Source organism: Xenopus laevis, chromosome 3L (assembly GCF_017654675.1).
Source record: "Xenopus laevis strain J_2021 chromosome 3L, Xenopus_laevis_v10.1, whole genome shotgun sequence".
NCBI classification, from domain to species: Eukaryota; Metazoa; Chordata; class Amphibia; order Anura; family Pipidae; genus Xenopus; species Xenopus laevis.
In genome coordinates this window covers 23,024,561-23,044,833 of record NC_054375.1, presented here as the reverse complement: position 1 = coordinate 23,044,833, position 20,273 = coordinate 23,024,561, and the positions used below count along the sequence as shown (strand labels likewise).

General features: G+C 41.0%; 1 protein-coding gene across 2 annotated transcripts in view; it reads right to left on the bottom strand.

Moving 5' to 3' along the window:
- Positions 1-20,273, bottom strand: part of LOC108710783 — a 314,576-nt gene that overhangs the window by 282,860 nt on the left and 11,443 nt on the right. Inside the window, exon 1 of one of the 2 annotated variants that reach the window (XM_041586045.1) lies at positions 436-1,653. The exons of the other annotated variant lie outside the window; for it this stretch is intronic. Within the exon in view, the coding sequence (XP_041441979.1) occupies positions 436-1,345 (910 nt within the window). The 5' untranslated portion in view covers positions 1,346-1,653. Of the gene's footprint in view, positions 1-435; positions 1,654-20,273 lie in introns of those variants that run through there. 2 annotated transcript variants of the gene reach the window in all.

Below are 20,273 nucleotides of genomic sequence, written 5' to 3'. Positions count from 1 at the left end.
CGCTTCCTCCATATAATCCGTTTTATTCATTACAACTGTGGCCCCTCCCTTATCTGCCTTTTTGACAATTATCTCTTTATTTTCTTTCAACTCACATAATGCCTTATGTTCTTCCCGTGTTAAATTATGTTTTTGCTTAGGTAAATGTTTCCAATCTAAACTTTCTACATCATGTAACACCATTTGCATGAACACATTCAAATTCTCACTGGTGATGTCAGGATCAAATGTAACATTTCTTTTTTTGACAATGGGCAAAGCGATGGCTATATCCTTAGAATCTTTAAAATGCATTTTCAGTCTCAAAGTCCTAATGAACCGCATAAAGTCCACCTTGAAACGGAAAAAATCACCCTTAACTGCTGGTACATAACCAAGTCCCTTATTAATCAGGTCAATCTGTACATTTGTAAGAGAGTAGTCGGAGATATTTACCACAAGATGTTCTGGTGTAGCCGGCTCCCCTTGCAATATTAGTTCTTTTTCTTGGTCGCGTGGTTCTTTTCGTGAATGGCGCTGCGAGTGCGTCTCTTGCCTCTCCTGACTCTTTTCCGCGTTCTGGAGCCGAACCTGCAGGGATGTTCCCCGGGCCTCCGCCTAAAAAACGATCCCCGCGCTGTCCTTGCGCCTGGTTCCACTGGTCGTGGTTCCTTCTCCCTTGGCGCTGCTCCTCCGCCGAGTCCATGCTGCTCTCTCCTGTGTCAGAGGTGACGTCACTCACCGGATTCTCGCGCTGTCTCCTCTCCCGTCTTGGCCAATAGCGCATCTGTCTCCTTTCCAGGTGCCAGCTATACACTCGTTTCGTGGAATAATCTTCCGTATCTCTCTTGAATTTCCTCAGTTTCGAGCGCAACAGTTCTCCCTGTAAAGACTCGATACTGGCATTTATTCTTGCATTAAGGGTGATATATTCATTTTCAGCCAAACATGTCTTTAACTCCTCGTGAATTTTAGTTATATCATGTGTCACTTTCCTAATTTCTGGTTGTAGGTATTGTATTGTCAGAAAAATCAGGTCCAAACTTGCTTTATTAAGAATCTGCTGCCATTTTTCCAAATATTCAGTATTATCTTTTAATAATGCCGGTTGGTTTTTTATCCTCAGACCTCTAGGTATACGCTGTACTCTTGCATACTCGGTTAAAGCTGTACTATGCAACGTTAATGTTAACTGTTTTTTATTCAAATCTTCTAAACGTTGTTTCTTATCTGCAGAACTTTGTATACCTTGAAAATCCGATGTATGCAAAATGTCCGATTGCAAGATCCTGTCTCTTTCTTCATTCGTGAAGGAATACGTGTCAGCCTTTTCTTTTGTAAGTGAAGAGATCTCTTGGAATGACATCTTCAAAAGCAGAAAAAAGAATTTGCAGCAAAAACCGTAGGTACAAAGTATCACAACTTTCTTCTGCTAGAACTTTTATACTTCTTATATGTGGGTAAATCGATAAGAGGTGCTCAAATGTTAGCTCTGCTGCCAAAAAAGAGCTTTCATCAAATGGTACAAAAATAGAAACAAATGGCACACTCACTTCAATGCTCCTGCATCAATTCAAACTGTTGACATTTTTATTTCGGTGAAATCTCAGCAAACGTTGCTTTCAACAGCAATTACATTGTATATTGGAAAGATGCTTCAGTAGCAATAATACTGTTTATATAAAGAAGCTGCTGTTTAGCTGGGGGAATAGCCGTTCATATATATATATTGCACATGTTTATACAGCAATTAACAGGTAAGTAGTGTAGAATATAATACAAATGCAGTTTTGGGTGCAATTAGCTATGTGTTTACCCACAATGCAGCATCGCAGACCCCATAATCCCAGTAGAATTTGTTTTAAAAAAAAAAAAAAAAGATGAGATATTTCTAATAACAGGTAAATAAATAGTTAGGAAAATATCTTGTAGTACCATTTCCTGTCACTTTTGAGTATTTTATACTTTCAATCCTCTGGTGCCATCTTGTGGTCAATGGGTGATAGTGCTTAGAATTTAAAAGGGCATGTAAACACAACATAAAATGAAAATCTGAGCAACTTTGCATTACACATCACACACTTGCATTCAGTTACTACTGAAAGCAACATGTATCTGTCCCGCTTGCTCTCTGCCCTGGTGGGTCTGACTTTTGAAACAATGCAGAAGAAGCCAACTGATTAACAGTCCGGCCTTGACTGGAGGAGAGTTGACGTACTAAATTGATTCAAGAGACAGAACCACCAGGGTAGAAAATGGATAGAGCATACCTCCCAACTGTCCCTTTTTCGGAGGGACAGTCCCTCTTTTGACAGCTCAACCCGCAGTCCCTCATTTGTACTGGAAAGTCCCTCTTTTCTCTGCACTGAACAGCTAGAAAAAGAAACAAAGTTTCTCACTTAATTGGCTTTTAGCAGAGAGCCCAGAACAGCTAACAGGTGCAAATAAGATACTTTGTAACAATTTTGAGACACAAAAACACAGTTTAGATAAGGAGGAATATTTTCAAACTTTCATAACCTGCCAAAACTTGTAAAACAAACAGGGTAATTAGGGGGTGTGGCCACAGAAAGGGGTGTGGTCAAAAAAATTGCTGCGCTACGTGCGGAAATTTTTGTCCCTCTTTTTACTTCCAAAATGTTGGGAGGTATGGATAGAGAAAGGCGGATGCTGCTTTCAATAGCAATTATGTTTACAACTTTAAACCATTTAAATTTTACTTTTGGGTTTATAACCCCTTTACTGTCATATACTTGCACAGAGACATTTTGTTCAAACAAAGCAGAACTGAAGGATCTTTTCTGTATTATTCCCCTTTAAGTTAACTTTTAGTATGTTAGAGAATGCCTAATTCTAAGCAACTTTTCAGTCGGCCTTCATTTTTTCTTTTTTTTTTTTATAGTTTTTCAATTATTTGCCTTCTTCTGACTTTTTCCAGCTTTCAAATGGGGGTCGCTGACCCAATCTAAAAAAAAGCACATGCTCCGTATCACTATAGATGTATTGTAATTACTACTTTTTATTACTCATCTTTTTATTCAGGCCTCTTCTATTCATATTCCAGTCTCTTATTCAAATGAATGCATGGATGCTAGGGTAATTTTGACCCTAGCAACCAGATTGCAAAAATTGCAAACGGTAGAGCTGGTAATAAAAAGCTAAATAGTCACAAAAAACCCCACAAATAATAAAAAATTAAAATAAATTTCAAATTGTTTCAGAATATCACTCTGCATAAATGGCTGGAAATTGCCATGGGCCTGATAAAATAGGCAGGAGGTTGGCAAAGGGCCAGCTCTAGACTTTTTTGGAATTTTGGACACAATTGCCATGTTTATTACCCACAAAGCAGTTCTAGGATACCACTGTAGCAGTAGACACAATTGCATTTAAAAGAGAATTCAACCCTTCAGCAAAAAACAACCCTACCACCCACCCCACGTAGACCCCTCCCTCCCTCCTTCCTAACTGCCCCCCCGGGGAAAATGCCCCTAACTTTTTACATACCCCTCAGGCATCGGAGTTCCAAGCAGCCATCTTCCGGGTCTTCGGAAGGGTTTTTTTTGCTAAAGGGTTGAATTCTCCTTTAATTCAGGACAGGAAGCAGTTAGCGACACCAAGCACAACTTGGACACAACCGACTACTACATCCCTGCAACTGCACTTGCCGTCATAAGTGACCTCTAACATATTGCACCTACAATAAAGCCTGAATTAAAATGGGATCCAAAACCCATAAATGATCTAATACAGATTGAAACCTTTTATGTCAGTGCTGTCCAACATATTACATGTAGTTGGCCAATTATATGTCATACAGCATGTTGGAGGGCCGGATTGAATTAAATTAATGATGTCATACTGTGAAGTCTATGTAGCCTCTGAGCAGGCTGGGCACCATAAAAATCCTTTGGACGGTCATATCAGGCCCACTGGCCTCCAGTTCAACAGCCCTGTTTTAAGTCATTAGTTCTGGATTCTGATTGGCTATAGTTATTCGGGTGATACAAAATGATGTTATGTGTGAATTACAAGAATGTAGAGGACAAGGTCAATGGGGGGTTCTGCTATAGATGTAAAACCAGGGTCAGAACTAGGGGTAGACGAAGCACGTGCCTAGGGTGCAAAGGTATGCCTTCCGCTAATTCAGACCCTTGTGCTACTCCAACTGCAGAGGCAATTCGGCATGTGTGCTCTTCTGCCCATGAGCACAAAAAGGGGCAGCGTGGTTGACCAGGTTGCCTAAGGCGCCCGGCCGACTTGGCCTGGCACTAAAGCAGGCTCCATGATATGATAAGTAGTTTATGATAAGTAGAGAAGTGTCATCCTCTTCCTAGACTAAGACAAATCAACTTTCAATATAGACATGGTGCATCGGGGCTAATTTATAAACACTGGGCATTACCCATATCAACAAATCTATACTTGGCTTTCTTGGTTGCCATGGTGCATGGTGCCAGGTCCAAACTTACCCAATGTATATAAATGAGCCTCATTAGGTCTAGAACAGGATGCAGCTATTTCCAAACAGCATAACATGTTTAAATTTATTTCTTAGAAAAGCTACTTATATTTCTGGTCCATAAAGTCATCAAGGACACCATTGATTGAATTCACTAAAAAGCTTAAGTGCTAGGTAAGCATGAAACGCATTAGGCGCTATAAGGAGATTTTCTAATCTTTTAATATTTTAATGTAATAAACTCAATTTTTTCACTTATTAGCATGCTTTGGAGAATTATTTAAGTATATATGGTTGTACCTCTGTTTGGTCACTAGAGGACTCCGGCATGCTCAAGATTAATGTTTATTGGTCTCTACTTCCAAGTTAATTAATATAGTGTGGGAGTGCCGTTGCCAACTTCAAAACAGTGTGGGTTTAGGAGATTTCAGACACTTGGGTTTTGGATACTGTATTAAATGGATAAAGTCAAGATCTACTAAAGAACTCCAAGACAACATTTTACTTCCTCTGTTGAGAACAGCAGAAGCCTTGAATGCATTGTCAGTAATCATACAATATCTTGTACAAAAACATCATTTTATTGGTTCCCTTTAAGCAACAACATTCAGGTATTTATTCCCACCTTTTCCTAAAACAAACCAGATCAGAGAGTTCAGAGTAATTCTCCACTTTAACTCACTCAACAAAGACTTGTATGTTCCCTCCTTCAAAACAGAGGCTCTGCGATCTATTGCCCAGCTGGTGAATCAAGGGGACTGGATGACTAATTTGGACCCGAAGGATGCTTATTTACATATTCCTATTTGGAAGAAACACCAAAAGTTCCTCAGGTTCAAGATTCTTCATTAACATTTCCAGTATAAAGTCTTGGCATTTGGCCACGCTACAGCTCCCAGAGTCTTTGGCAAGATATTAGGAGCAATCATTGCAAATCTCAGATTAGAAGGCATTCATATATTTGCATACCTGGAAGCCATTTTTCTAAAAGCTCCATCGAGAGAATGTAAAGATTCTCTAACCTACAGAAATTTGCCTGGTTAATCAATTGGGAATTCCATGCCAGGTGTTGGGAGTATCTGGGGGTGTCATTCACAGGGGTGGGTTTTCCCTGAGAGCACCAGGAGGCCAGTGTCCTCCAGAGCCCCCCTCCCTCCCACAGGATCACACGTATGTGCATTCTTTTTGTACAGGAGCACTAAGCGATTAGTGCTGCAGAACCGAGCAAACTACCCCTGCGGCTAGGTGGCATGCCACACCTTAACTTATGCTGCCATAGGCCGGGTCTTTGTGGCTTGCTGCGAATTCGGGTCTGGTCCTTCAACACCATAGTAAAATATTCAATCCAATGTGTCCTAGATGGCTAGATTTCCCCTTTCAAAAGCAAGGGTTTGGCAACATGTGGTAGGGAACATGACTTTTATGGGCAAGAATCCATGCCAGGGTCCTTTTGGGACTATTTTCCAAATATACAAAGTGAGCAAAGCTGTTAAAGAGGCTGCGTACTTCAGTAACCACATCACATACTGTGCATCATTTTGTTTGTTTTGTACACAGAAAAACCACCTTTTTGCAGTCAATGTGATTTTGCATTTCTCCAGCAGAGTGTGCAGTCTCCCGTCCCAGCTGTTTTATATTGGTACGTGCGTATTTTAAGTGAGGTGATTGCAGCACTCGATGATGTAGGCTTATGACAGTCACAGCTTCTCGCTGTACTTTTGCACCTCTTTTCATTGATGTGGTTTGGTTATGAAGTTTTAAAGCAACAGGGGTTTTAAATATGCTTAAAATATGACAGCTGACAGGGCATGGATACGGATCACTGACTTAAAGGGTAGTACTAATAGCTCAATGGGAGCGCAGCTCCGCAATTAATATATACCTCTAAATCTACTTAACAAAGTGACCATTATCACTCAATAAATGTGTTGCTCGGGGCCTCAAATTAACTTTTTTCACGCCTCTTGCCTCTCCCTATAAGTTTTAGGTTCCCCTTAGTTCACTTTTGCTTTTTCTCAGAATAATGCAAAACCTGGAGAGAGACTAATGTGAAACAGCAAAAAGGGAAGGTGCAGCATGGGGCCATTATTTACCTGTATACATCCCAATAGTTCCGCACCATAGTCCCAAATGCCAAACCACAAAGGGTCCACCAGGAAATGGGTGTGGTTACAGATTTAGGGGATGTCTGACCACGCTTGGTTGAATTATTGGGTTATGGCCAAAAATTGGACCAGAATGGAAAGCTTGGCCATACTGCACCTAAAAAGTTCATTCTACAGCCATTAAAGGAAAACTACCAAAAAACCCCAAAATTAATACTTAAACCTCAACTACTTTATGGTCTGAAACAGACCAACAGGTGGTGCTTTTGTAACAAAAAATAATACACGTAAATAGCAAAATCATTTTTCTGTGGGACGTTCCCGATTTTGACAGCTCGACTCACAGTCCAGGGTTTCTTACTGAAATGTCCCGACTTTCTCTTTGATCTCTTGTACCGAGACGTAATTAAAATAAGAGGGGTTTTGGCAGAGAGCTCAGAACAGTCAGCAGCTGCACTTGAATACTTTTGTAACAATTTAAGATAAGCAAAAATACAATTGAAACTATTTCAGATAAGCAAGTCTCTTGGGAGCACTGAGACTAGCATCTTAAAGGGCAATTCAACTTCATTAGCAAAACTGTTATAACACATCAAACATTGGACGAAAAATCCCAGAAATGGACATAACCTGCCAAATTTTGTAAAATGGACATGGTAATTAGGTCCATTAGGGGCATGGTCAAAAAAAGTTCACAACGCTGCACATCGGCACAATGCCCATCATCCCCCCTGCTGGCCTCATGACCATAGGGTCAAAACACCAATCTCAGGGTGTGTCTGGGTTGGGGCTCAGTCTACACCTTTGAAGAAGAATATTTACTAGGTTCCACAGACTAGCGTTTTTCTCCATAGGCTACAATGAAAAGTCGCCTGCGCTAATGCACACACGGCGATGCGTTTTCAATAGTTGCCCAAAGTTGCCTCAGTGAGGCAATTTCAGGCAACTATTGAAAACGCATCACCGTGTGTGCATTATCGCAGGCGACTTTTCATTGTAGGCTATGGGGAAAAACGCTGAGGCAGTTCAGGGAGATAGTTGCTCAAAAGACAAGGCGATTAGTAGCCAGGCGACAAAATCTCCCTGAATCTGCTCGTGTGTCCTTACCCTTAAGTTGTAACACAGAAACTGCACAATATCCTATAAAAAGGTCCCCAAGTGGGGCCGAAACATGAGATGCTATCTCAATAAAAGAGCAAACATTCACCTTTTGGGTCAGAGCATTTGCTCAGATAAGGGGAGATTAGTTGCCCAGTGACAAATCTCCTCTTCTTCGGGGCGACTAATCCCCCCGAACTGCCTCCCGTCGGCACTCGGAGAGCTTTGTTTTCCGAAGTCACCCAAGTTGTCTCATGAGGAAACTGCAGTCAACTTCGGAAAACAAATCGATCCGATTGCCATCCCGCCAGCGATTTACATTCTAGACAGCGGAAGGCAGTTCAGTAAGATTAATCGTAAACTGGAATAGGCAGCCATCTTAGTTGCTGGAAAGTCTTTAAATTGAAATTCAATTACTAAAGAGACCTTCAAACAATACAGAAGGGAAAGGGCACATCAAGGAAGGTTAATTAAGATGTTTGACTCAAGATTGCCTATTGAATTGAGTAGTTTCAGAAATACCAGCATAAAAGCTCAATGTGACTTTCCCAAAACCTAAATGGGAATGGAGCTGGTTATTAGCTCCTATATCCCCAAAGTCTAGAAACATACAGGCCTGTTAACTGGCACCTGATACCATAGATGACCATAGTGTTTGCGAGATTGTTATAGATTGTAGATTTGGGGCAAGGACTGTTGTGTAAAATCTAAGTGAAATCCTGCATAATATGTTGGCATTATAAACATATAAATAATAACCATAATAGTCAAACCACTGACATTTCTACCATAAAAAAAACAATGAACAGATTAGCCTTGCTAGTTTAAAAAAGCCTGGCAAACATTCACTGCCAGTCTAGTAACCCACTTCAACTAAACTTTAATAGCTTAGCATCCGATTGTTTGCTATAGGTCACCAGGTTGAGGAAAAATGTCCAATATTCTAACTAACCCATTAAAGGAGGAGCAAACCCTTTTAAATACATAGGGTTCCCTGCACATGACCCCATACCTATTCCAACAAGGTGATGGATTTGGGGGGCTGTGCAGAGGCCGCAGTATGTTAAAAGGGTTTCGTTCTGCTTTAAAGAAACAATAACACCAAAAACTGATCTGTTTGCTTCAGAAATACTACAATAGTTCATATAAACAAGCTGCTATGTAGCAATGGCGGAAATTGAAGAATGGCTATATGGCACAAGTGAAATAGTGGATAATACCATTATGTTCTACAGAGCTTACCTGCTATCTGCTTTGTAACCTGAGCCTTTCCTTCTTTAAATGGCTGCCCCCATTGCTACACAGCAGCTTATTTATATAAACAATAGTAATGTTCCTGAAGCAAATACAGCAGTTTTACCAGTGCAGGGCAACATTAAAAAATGTTTTAATGTTACTGTTCCATTAAGTTTTTTTGCATGTCTCTGTACCTCTACATGTCTGTTTATTTTTCTCACATACAATAATGTAAGTTACTCTCAGCTCACACAGGAATAACGTTTATCTTTCTGCCTTGGGCGACTGTTTTACAATTTACAAAAAAAAAAACCTAAAAACCCATTAACCACATCCTGATACAGAGAGTGTCTGTTTATTTGTACTATGTTTCTGCTGTTCAAAACAACAAATATCTTAATCTATCCAGCAGTTTATGACATCTGGTAATAAAAAAACCATGTAGCAGACACCTGTGGCAGCAAATTTTACAGCAACTCATGGTTCTTGCTAGGAAGTATATAGAAACTGGGCTGATCACGTATGCTATCTTAGCGGATGGGCAGAAGGGTATGGCAGCAATTAAACTATATTAGAGGCTTGTATTTCCATATTCAATTATATTTCTAGATTTTTGTGGGGGGGGGTGGGTTTAAAACCCATTTCTAAATTCAACCTGGGTCCTAGCTTTAAAGTTGTGGAGGTTGGTAAAGTGGGCAAATATGTTGAGTTCCCACTACACTGCACAGCACTACATTTGGATCCCAAAGTATCCGCGACCTTCCTTTGTGTTGACCCCCACATGAAAGTATCCCTGTGGGGGTCCATACAAAATGTATCAGAACTGAAATTAACTGGCTCTGCATTGATTATACCTCAAATTCAGACAGTAAGGTTCACACCTGTAATCCTCCAGCATTGTGCAACACCTGTGATACTATTGTTCACACCAATAAAGCCCTGTGTACTGTTCACACCTCAGACCCAGACTGAAAGTGACCACATTGTTCAGATGTTCACATTTCATACAAACTGCTGGAGGGGCACTAGCATTGTGTCACTGTATGTAGTGCAGTATGAACTGTTCATGTTAGCAGGGGCTCATCCTGGTCATTTTGCTGCCTGAGGCGACCTTCCTTTTGCCGCACTCACCTCTTCCGCCGGAGGGGGTTGGTCCACATCAGCTGGAGGGGTCGGGGGCGGTCCACGTTGCTAGTGCAGAGAGCGCATTTACACTCTCTGCACTAGAAGAGCCAAATTTCTGGGTTGAAAAGCGGAAATTCGGCTCTTATTTAACAGGAACGACATTTTTGCTGCCCCTGGCAAAGAGGGGGGGCGCTGCCGCCAGACGTGAATGCCCCAACTCACCTCATTGGTGGAGTGCCCCTGCATGTTAGAGTGGTCCTGTCTCCTGCTGTTTTCTGGCTGCCCTATGCTCCCTGTTTGTGCCATACTCTGCTTCCGTATGTTATCTGTGTGTGCCATACTCTGCCTGCCCTATGCTACTTGTGTGTGTCATACTCTGCCTGCACTATGCTCCATGTGTGTGCCATAGTCTGCCTTCCCTAAGCTCCCTGTGTGTGCCATACTCTGTCTGTCTTATGCTGCATTTGTGTGCTATACTCTGCCTGCTTTTGCCAACTCTGCCTGCCCTAAGCTCCCTGTGTTTGCCATACTCTGCCTGCCCTAAGCTCCCTGTGTGTGCCATACTCTACCTGCCCTAAATTCCCTGTGTGTGCCATACTGTGCCTGCCCTAAGCTCCCTGTGTGTGCCATACTCTGCCTGCCCTAAGCCCTCTGTGTGTGCTATACGCTGCCTGTGCGACGTATGCCTGGTAGGGTTTGTTCTGGGGGTTTGTTAGCACTTGGAAATTGTTGTTAGGGGCCCCTAAGGTGTTCAATTATGTGCTGGGGTGGGGGGTGTGCTGTGTTATCCACAGGGGAGGAGGAAGCGGCATATCTTACATGTGACCACTGTCTCAACATTTATAGTATGGTGTTCAGAATTATGGAAATACTCCAAGGATGTCATACTGAATAGTGGAGCACAATATGCCCACCCTGCCCAAAAACACCAACAAGGACCCACCCAAACTGTCCGAGACCCCCTTTCCTCCAAGCCCCTGACAGATGTCTTGCCTGATCCCCCCCACACACACCCACCCCGCTTGCCAACAATGGAGAATCTTCATGACTGACAGGGAAAGGTTTAAAAAAAAAAATCACATCTGACTATTCCTAACAAAAACTTTTCAGCACATTTTCAGTCACAACCTTGATTTGTACCACTTTAGAACCATCTCATTAGACACGTTGACATAAATGCATGTTTTGAGTTTCCCATTACAAAACCAGCTGCTAAAGTGTGTCACCAACCACAAAGTGTGTCTGTGGCTGCAGCAAGCAGCTACACTCAGATACATCCAGAGACACCATAATAATATGGCAGACATAATTAGCAAAAACATCCTAAAAGGCTCATTTCCTAAACTGGTGCAAACATTTGGATTCTAATTGCCAGGTTTTTACTCACAAGGAATCATTTCCCCACAAAATTCTAGCCTAATATTGGGTTGGGTTTCAGCCCGTTCAGTTTTTCATGGGGTTCCGCACTATTGCCTTTCCAAAATACTGCCCATATGTCACAGTCCCATCCCCCTTAACAGCACCTTCCTGCCCTCTCACTTGACCATGCCGTCCCCTGATGTCAACATCATGACCCTTTTGTCTGTTTTTTTTGCCGGCAGCAAAGGTGGCAACCCTTAAGCTGGCCATAGACGCAAAGATCTGATCGTACGAATCGAGGATTCGTACGATTTTCGAACCGTGTGTGGAGAGTAATTTTTCGTCCGGCGGAGATCGGTCGTTTGGTCGATCGGACAGGTTAGAAAATTTCTGTCGGCTGCCGATAATATCTCTGCGTGTATTGCCGATCGTACGTTTTTCAGTGGGAGACTGTCACTAGCTTTGGTTGGACATAGATATCGTACGATTGCTGTCAGGGGCAGAACATTGCTGATCTGTTCTTTAACTAATCTGACTAGTAAGACTTTGATCTGAATGGTTAGTGGCGGGTCAGGAGATGGGAAAGTCCGATCGTACCATGATTCGTACGATCGGATCTTTGCATCTATGGCCAGCTTTATACAGGGTGGCAGCAATATGAAATCCCAGATGCAAAAATCCATCCAATTCCCAAGCACCGCTCCCTCAACATCACAATCCTGCCCCTGACATCACCATTCCCTCCCCTGATGTTACTGCCCTGGACTCTTGTCTGTTTTTCAGGCTCTGACAAAACACATAAATAGTAAGGCATGAATTTACTGAACTGTACTGAAGACAGGGAGTGTGCTGGATCAGAGGCGAATCAGAAACGTAACTGGATGGATCAGAGGCATAACTGGGTGGATCAGAAGCGTAACTAGGTAGATCAGAGGCATAACTGGGCGGATCAGAAGCATAACTGGGCGGATCAGAGGCATAACTGGGCAAGATGGGGGCACTTAAAATTAAACTGTTGATTACATTTAATACTGGCAACCCTAGGCAAAGATAATTTTATGGCTAGAAGGAATCAATTCCATTATACTCTAATTATCTGTAGTACTATCACAGCCCTGCTGTCATTTTTCACAAAGAGAGGAACTAAAGAGGCTGCTCATATATGGCATCAGCCTGGGGGAAGCAATTCTCTTTGGACTTCCTGACTCCTTGTATCTGAGATTTCAGTTGTGTTCACAAAGGGCAGGAAGTGGAAAGAGAACCTTGGAAATGGCTTCCGCCACTACAATATAATACAGAAAAAAGCGAAATAATTCTGTTTTACAGTTACACAAAGGTTATGCTGAACGTATTTAAATGTTCTCTATATATACAGAAAGGCAAACAGTTTATTACATTTCCCCTTTATTTTTGTTGCCACTTCACACAGAAAACTGACACCTCATGAGTAAGCCAGTACAGAAAATGACATGCAGAAAAGAACACAATGTTGACGGATGCACAAGATAAGGCATTTGCGGGCAGAAAAGGAAGTGTTACTCTAACTGTAGAACATAACTCACTCGAGGCTGACACTGGCATTTAAATCAAACTGAAAAATATACAATTAAACGTGGAACTTGAAGGGAAGAGTGGTCACATTTATAAGCTGGACTTTTCTTCCATTTTTTCACGCTTAAGTAGAAATTAAAGCATAAAAGCATGTATTGGCTTCTTTGCATACATGCATCTCGGCTACACACGGGAGCAGCCATATTGTAGTTGTTTGCCTCAGCTAAGGAAGGTTTAAAAATCTGTTTCAGAAATAAAATAAAGAAACACTAGTGGTACTGCTGCTATTGTGATCTATGGCAGAATTATCTTGGCTGAGGCAAAAACTATGGCAGCTACCAAACATACTAATGTCAGTGTTAGTTATATCTGTATTAGATTAGTGACATAATGGGTGCTCACTTCCCCTGACTACATACTAGTCATCCCCTAACTGGGAGCATAGATCCCTCAGTACTCTCAGTCACTTATTTCCTCCCAAACAACTGGGAATCTATTAACTGTTATCATTCACTTTTCTATAAAAGCAAAATGCTAAAGTATAAGCCTCAGAACGATCTGCTATTGCTGCGTTCCACATTCTTCTCAGTCAAAGCCCCCGCCCCCCCGACAGCTCTTTATCTGGGAAGATCTGTGCCCCTGAAGAGGCCCCCAGTTGTTTTCTATCTGCTTTTCTGCAGATTCCCAGCACATATTCTAGGCTGCTGTCACTTACCTGAGCTTTGGGACCCACTCTAGCCCCACCCCTAACCATATACAGTATGTATGCAATATAGAATTTATCATACAAGTAATTCATTAAGATTCTCATTACATCGCAGCTCAGAAACCAGTGTGTTAAGCATCCCCCCTGTAGCATTGGCTTTTATCACTGACAAACCTCATTTTCTGCTTGATGATTTTGGATGACCCCTAAGCTTAGCTTCTTAACAGCAGCCCAGAGCACACTGAGCATGTGCAGTGCCACTGACACTTAATTCATGGCTTCACAAGATCCAAGATGGTGAGCTGCTGGGGACAAGGTTAAAGGCCTAGATCAATGGTCCCTAACCAGTGGCTCACGAGCAACATGTTGCTCACCAGCCCCTTGGATGTTGCTCTCAGTGGCCTCCAAGCAGGTGCTTATTTTTTAATTCCTTGCTTTGAGACAAGTTTTGGTTGCATAAAAACCAGACTTACTTCCAAAAAGAGCCTCCTGTAGGTTGCCAATTGACTGTGAGTCAGCATAACATGAAATTCCAGAAAGAACTAAGGGATAAATTTGCTAGTAGTGATCTCTCCCTGCTGCTGCAGTTGTGATACATGAAAATAAAAATTGTTCTGAGAGGCTTATGTGAGTATACATGTTAATCATTGCTATTATATGCTGAATTGAATATGAAGTTGCTTTAATAACCTATTTTAAGAATTGTTTATATAAATCCTTTACAAATGAGTATCATATGTTTTATACTTATAGTATTACTGATTGAAAGCTTTTTATATTTCTTCTTTCTGTATAATATATACCTTTTTTAATAGAATACTATTCTAAATAATAAAATCCTTTCTTTCACTCATACCTACCGTCAGTCCCCCATTATTTTATTTACTGGGGGTAAATACCCATACCCTGCTTGGGATAACTAGATACAGATATCTCTAGCCAGGTCTGTAGTTAGGGATCCTAAAGTAACAAGGGATATCCTGGTCTCCTTAGACCCGATAAACTCACACTAATGTGTAGGTACCACTATATTTCCATTTAGTCAGAGATTCTTAGAAATGTAATTTTAAGCAACATATTGGCGAGAAAGCCTGAATGAAACCACCACAAATTTGGCAGTGGCTCACTGCTTACCACCATTAAACAACCTTTTTATAAAAGGAATCCTGCCAACACATAACTAAACCCTTTAACCCTTTGCCTGCCAAACATGTACACCGTACGTTCTGGCAGGCAAGGGCTTTAACTGCCAAGCTGTTTAACATGCTGTACTCTGCATCAGCGGCTTTTGCAGTACCTAAAATGACAGACCATATGGTGGTCTTCTTTTTCGGTGCCTCTTTATGCCACGTGCTTGGGTACACCTATACATATTGGGCATCAAACTGTTCAGAGGACCCTAACCTTTCATATTTGGGGTGATTTCTCTTGATACCTAAAAGAATGTGGGTAATATGATGCTGCAGGGTAGAAATTTTGAAGTGATTTTTGGAAATGTCACCAAAATCACCAAATTTAGCAAATGGTTTGTGGCTTGGTACTTTGGAGTACAAAGACATGCATACCCAAATTAGATTCGTGGGAATGTGTACTTTCTGAAAATATATGGTTTTCTGGGGTGAACTTTTTTCTACCTTTGCCCCCCCCCAAAACAATGTAAATGTGTTGATTTTGCAGTACCTGAAATGACAGACCATATGGGGGTCTTCCTTTTGGGGCCTCTATATGCCACGTGCTTGGGTACACCTATACATATTGGGCATCAAACTTTTCATAGGACACCAGGCTTTCATATTTGGGATGATTTATCTTGATACTCAATAGTATGTGGGACATACGATGCTGCAAGCCGGAAGTTTTGAGGTGATTTTTGGAAATGTCACCAAAATTGCCAAATTTAGGAAAGGTTTGCGGCTTGGTGCTTTGGAGTAGAAAGACATGCATACCTAATTTGGATTCAGGGGAATGTGTACTGTCCGAATATATATGGTTTTTTGGGTTGAACGTACTTTTTCTATCTTTGCCCCCCCCCCCCCCAACGATGTAAATGTGTTGATTTTGCAGTACCTGAAATTACAGACCATATGGGATGTCTTCATTTTGGGGCCCCTATATGCAACGTGCTTGGGTACACCTATACATATTGGGCATCAAACTGTTCAGGGGACCCCAGGCTTTCATATTTGGGGTGATTTATATTGATACATAATAGTTTGTTGGAAATACAATGTTGCAGGTTGGAAGTTTTGAGGTGATTTTAGAAAATGGCACCAAAATCACCAAATTTAGGAAGGGTTTGCGGCTTGGTGCTTTGGAGTAGAAAGATATGCATACCCAATTTGGAATCGGGGGAAGGTGTACTTTCTGAAAATATATGGTTTTCTGGGGTGAATGTACTTTTTTCTAACTTTGCCCCCCCCCCCAAACTATGTAAATGTGTTGATTTTGCAGTATTTGGAATTACAGAACAGATAGCTCAAATGAGGTGTCTACATTTTAGGGCCCCTATATACCACATGCCTAGGTAAACCTATACATATTGCGCATCAAATTGTTCAGTGGACCCCAGGCTTTCATATTTGAGTATTTGAGGTGTTTTACATTGATACCTAATGATGTGTGGGAGATATGATGCTGTAGAGTGGAAGCTTTGAGGTCATTTTTCAAAAAAATCACCAATTTCTGTAAAACATTATAACTTTAGGAAACAATTGCAACTTGGTAGTTTGGAGTACAAACCTACTGTTAGTCGAATGTTTGTTTTTGAAATCAGAAGTATGCCGTTTGGGGAGCGGTGCTTTGGAAATTTTTATAGTGTACTGTTTGTAGATTTCGATCTATACAAGTGAGAAATCTCCATAAAACTATATATATATTTGGTATTGTGATTGTTCTTTGTGAAACATGATTTTTTTCATTTTATTAGACACTTGGAAGCCTATATTTTTTTACAGAAGTAGAATAACAACAAAATTTTGCATATTTTGAAAGTTCAGGTTGTCCTGAAAAAAACCCCCAATATATTGTTTTCCTGGGTAAACTAAAAGACCATCCCAGGAAAGGCCCTTAAAGTGAAATTGTGCAAAATATCTGCAAAACGCCTGGCAGGGAAAGGGTTAATAATGTGATCTATATGGATACAGTGTAAAAGTTGCATTTCTGCTTGCTTATTTCTTGTTACACCTGGGTCTTTTGACCACACCTCCTGTCAAGGCCAACTAGGGTTGCCACCTCTGTAACCCTACCTATTCACAAATTTTCCACCCATTCTTCCCCATATACATCATAAATAGTGATGAGTGAAATTTTTTGCCATGCTCTGATCCACCCAGACTATACCCTGTTCTTCTAAACCCCACCCTCTGCTCTGCATCCTTTCTGGTGTTTTAATATAGGCAACTCTTGGTGTTGATAGTTCTGTATTCTAACACTGCAAGGAAAGAAAAGCTTATCTTCACTATTCCTCTCTCAGCATCTGTTTCTCTTCATTCTGTCTTCTTGCAGCACTTGGGTGTCAGATCCCATCATTTTCAGAGGGGGTTATTTGTTTGTTTTACAAAAGCTTTCATAGTTCTGATCCATCTTCTGTTTAATTAGATACATACTTCAAAAGTTCATTGTTTCATTTACTATTGTTATGAGGGTCCACCCATCTCTATAAACTACTTTGTTCAAACATTATCATTCAGTAAAGCCAAAAAGCATTGAAACTGTCTAGCCACCAGTGGGCACTCCTTCCCAAGATTTCATTACATCAATATGGCAGCTTCCAATCAAATGAATAAACACAAATATGTACATAGATCATCTTGGGCAAAATTAATTATTCTCCTGTTTTACAGAACCAGTGAATGAAACCTCAACAGGGCACAGTCTCCGCAATGGACGACTGCAGAAATTTTTCTAGTGATTTTTCCTAGACTAACCCTGTATACAGGTGGTAATGAGAGTGGAAGGTCAGGGGGCTAGGTAGTATCCCTCTGCGCTAGGAGATTTCCTTTGAGGGGGAGGGCAGCACAGACTAGTTACGCCACTGACCAGTGAATAGCTCCATGCATGTTTACCCATATATGATACTTATATATCGAGACAGCAAACAAAAGGAGGTCAGCTGCAAAATAACTCCTCCCATGCATTGCATTGCAAAATTAATAGTACTTAAATATAATATTAGTTTTAATTTAGCAGGTTATGGAAAGTTTGAATACAAGTCAGGGGGTCCTAGTGCTATGCTTTCATGTGTTATAGTTTTGCTAATGAAGTCAAGAAGTCAGTTCTTCAAGAGACTTGCTTATACTATTAGTTACAATTGTGTCTATGTACAGGTGCTGTGAATTCTGGCCTATGCCAAAAGCCTCCTTATCTCATTAAAGGGCACTATTCACCCATAATTTTTTATCCCACGTCTATGGTGAGGCACACACATGCGTATAGTCAGCAAGTGCTACAACTCGCTGATTATGCGCATGCGTATGATGTCAGCTTGTGAGACTTGTTGATTATGCACATGCATGCTATGCAACATGGCAACCTGCATAGGGAGCTCCCTCCCACTGGACCTACAGCTGGTGGATGCTAGTTTTTTTCAGGGTGACCAGTGCCCTTTGTGTTCCTGAAACGTATTTTTTTCTGGCCACTATCAGTTCAATGCAGTGATCTATTTAAAAGATTGAAAGAGCAATACAGGACATTTGAATAAGGATCCAGGACAGAGGGATGTGCTATCAATATTGGGAACATCCTGTAAAAAGGTGGCCAGTTGGGAGGTATGCATAATTGTATAACTAGGAGGCACTGCTTAAGTAGAAAGTTTAAATCATGAGAATGTGTTGCACTAAACACAACACAGTGATCGGCGATGTTATTTGGGAAGAAAGGTTCCATTCTTAAGACCTAGGACTTTTATTCATGAGCACCCAGGTTCAATACCCATATCAGGTGCTTGGGAACGTCTAATTGGTTTTATTTAATGTTTAAATTATTTTTAGCAGACTTAAAGTATTAAGTTCCAAAGTATGGAAATATTTGGAAGACCCCAAGTCTAGAGCATTCTGGCAAACAGGTCCTATACTGGTGCATTATCTAATACTGTGGCCGCAACCAACTTTGGTGGCTGCAAAATTAATATCCAGGGGTTGCTGTGGCACTGACAATGTCTCCACCAAATAACATAAGATTTTCACACAAATGCAGACATGAGTTCCTTTCAGGCTGGCTGTTTCTCTGCCTCCATCCACTAGCTTACATCTTTGCACTGATGGGCACTGTGTCAGCCTGGGTACAGAAATACGGAGTAAATTGGTATGCACTCATGCCAACATTGTGCCTGCCAGTGCAGAAATATAATGAAGCTGATTGGCTTTAAAGCATAAATCCAAGTGTGTACGTCTGTTAGTGTTAAAGACCTTTTTGTAGAAGTATTACATGTGATACTTTTACCGACTTGCCCCTTCCCCTGAAAAAATTTCTGCGGATGTCCATGGTAGCCATTACAGGGTTAGCCAGTAAAACACCTGCCAAGGCCCAGGGCAGGTAATACCATTTTTTTTTTAAAGGTTTTATTTATTAAGTTTGATTCAACATTAACAGACAGTGTCATATCTGATAAACAATGGTTGTTTGTGTATAAGCAAAAACTACTACACAGGGTTGTCAAACAACCAACCAGATAATTCAACTTTTACTGTATATGATAGAATAGAAATTAAAAAAGTGAGAGGAAGAGGGATTGGGCAGGCTGTGGGGCAAGGATCAGTAAATATCAGAGCATATGTATACTTATTCATATTAGGCACTCTCCTGGGCTGTGGCAAATTCCCCAGATTACTGTAACTGGGCAGCCCCTACTCATGTAGGTTAACGTATAATGGGTTATGATGGCTTCATTAAGAATAGATTTGCAGCATTTTAAAGTAGGGACTGTAGGTAGTTTCCAGAATAAGATCATTGTTTTCCTGGCATAAGCTGGCAAGTATAAAACCCACAGGAAGATACACTGGTGCCCATCAGTAGTTACATTTTGAACTAGTCACAAGAGGCAAACCTCTGGGGACTCTATATTAAAGAGATCATACTAGAAAGTTTGCCGTTTTACCCCAGAACTTATCTATCTGCAAGCAGGTCCAAAAGGAGTGTAGAAATGTGCCTGGGTTCATCCCACATTTGATGCATAGATTTGAGTGTAATCTTGTTGGTGTAAGGCATGTTCTATGTATCGTAAAAAAAAAATCAAAATATAATTTCTACCTATTACAAAAGGTAAGTAAAAGTGAGTGGTATTATTCCAATCTTCGGAGATAATACAAATTTACCAGCAATGTACTTGCCCATTATAGGGACCTGGAGCACTTGTTAATGCTTGAGGGGAGAACTCCAGGTATCACATGCACTTGTACCCTGTGGAAGTCCATAGTCCCAGCCTATTATGATATGATAATTATCTTTACAAAATTGGGGTATTATAAGCAGGTATGTTTCATATAGTTCTTTATGTAGGATGCTCACTGGAAGCATGCTAGAGCCACGTCTCCTCCTCATGCAAGCAAACGTTCAAGAGCAGGTGTTGATCATCTGGGTATATCAAAAGTGTCTTATGACCAGGGGAAATGCTGTGTGAAAAATTTTGTTCTAGTAAACAATAATAGCGCCAAAT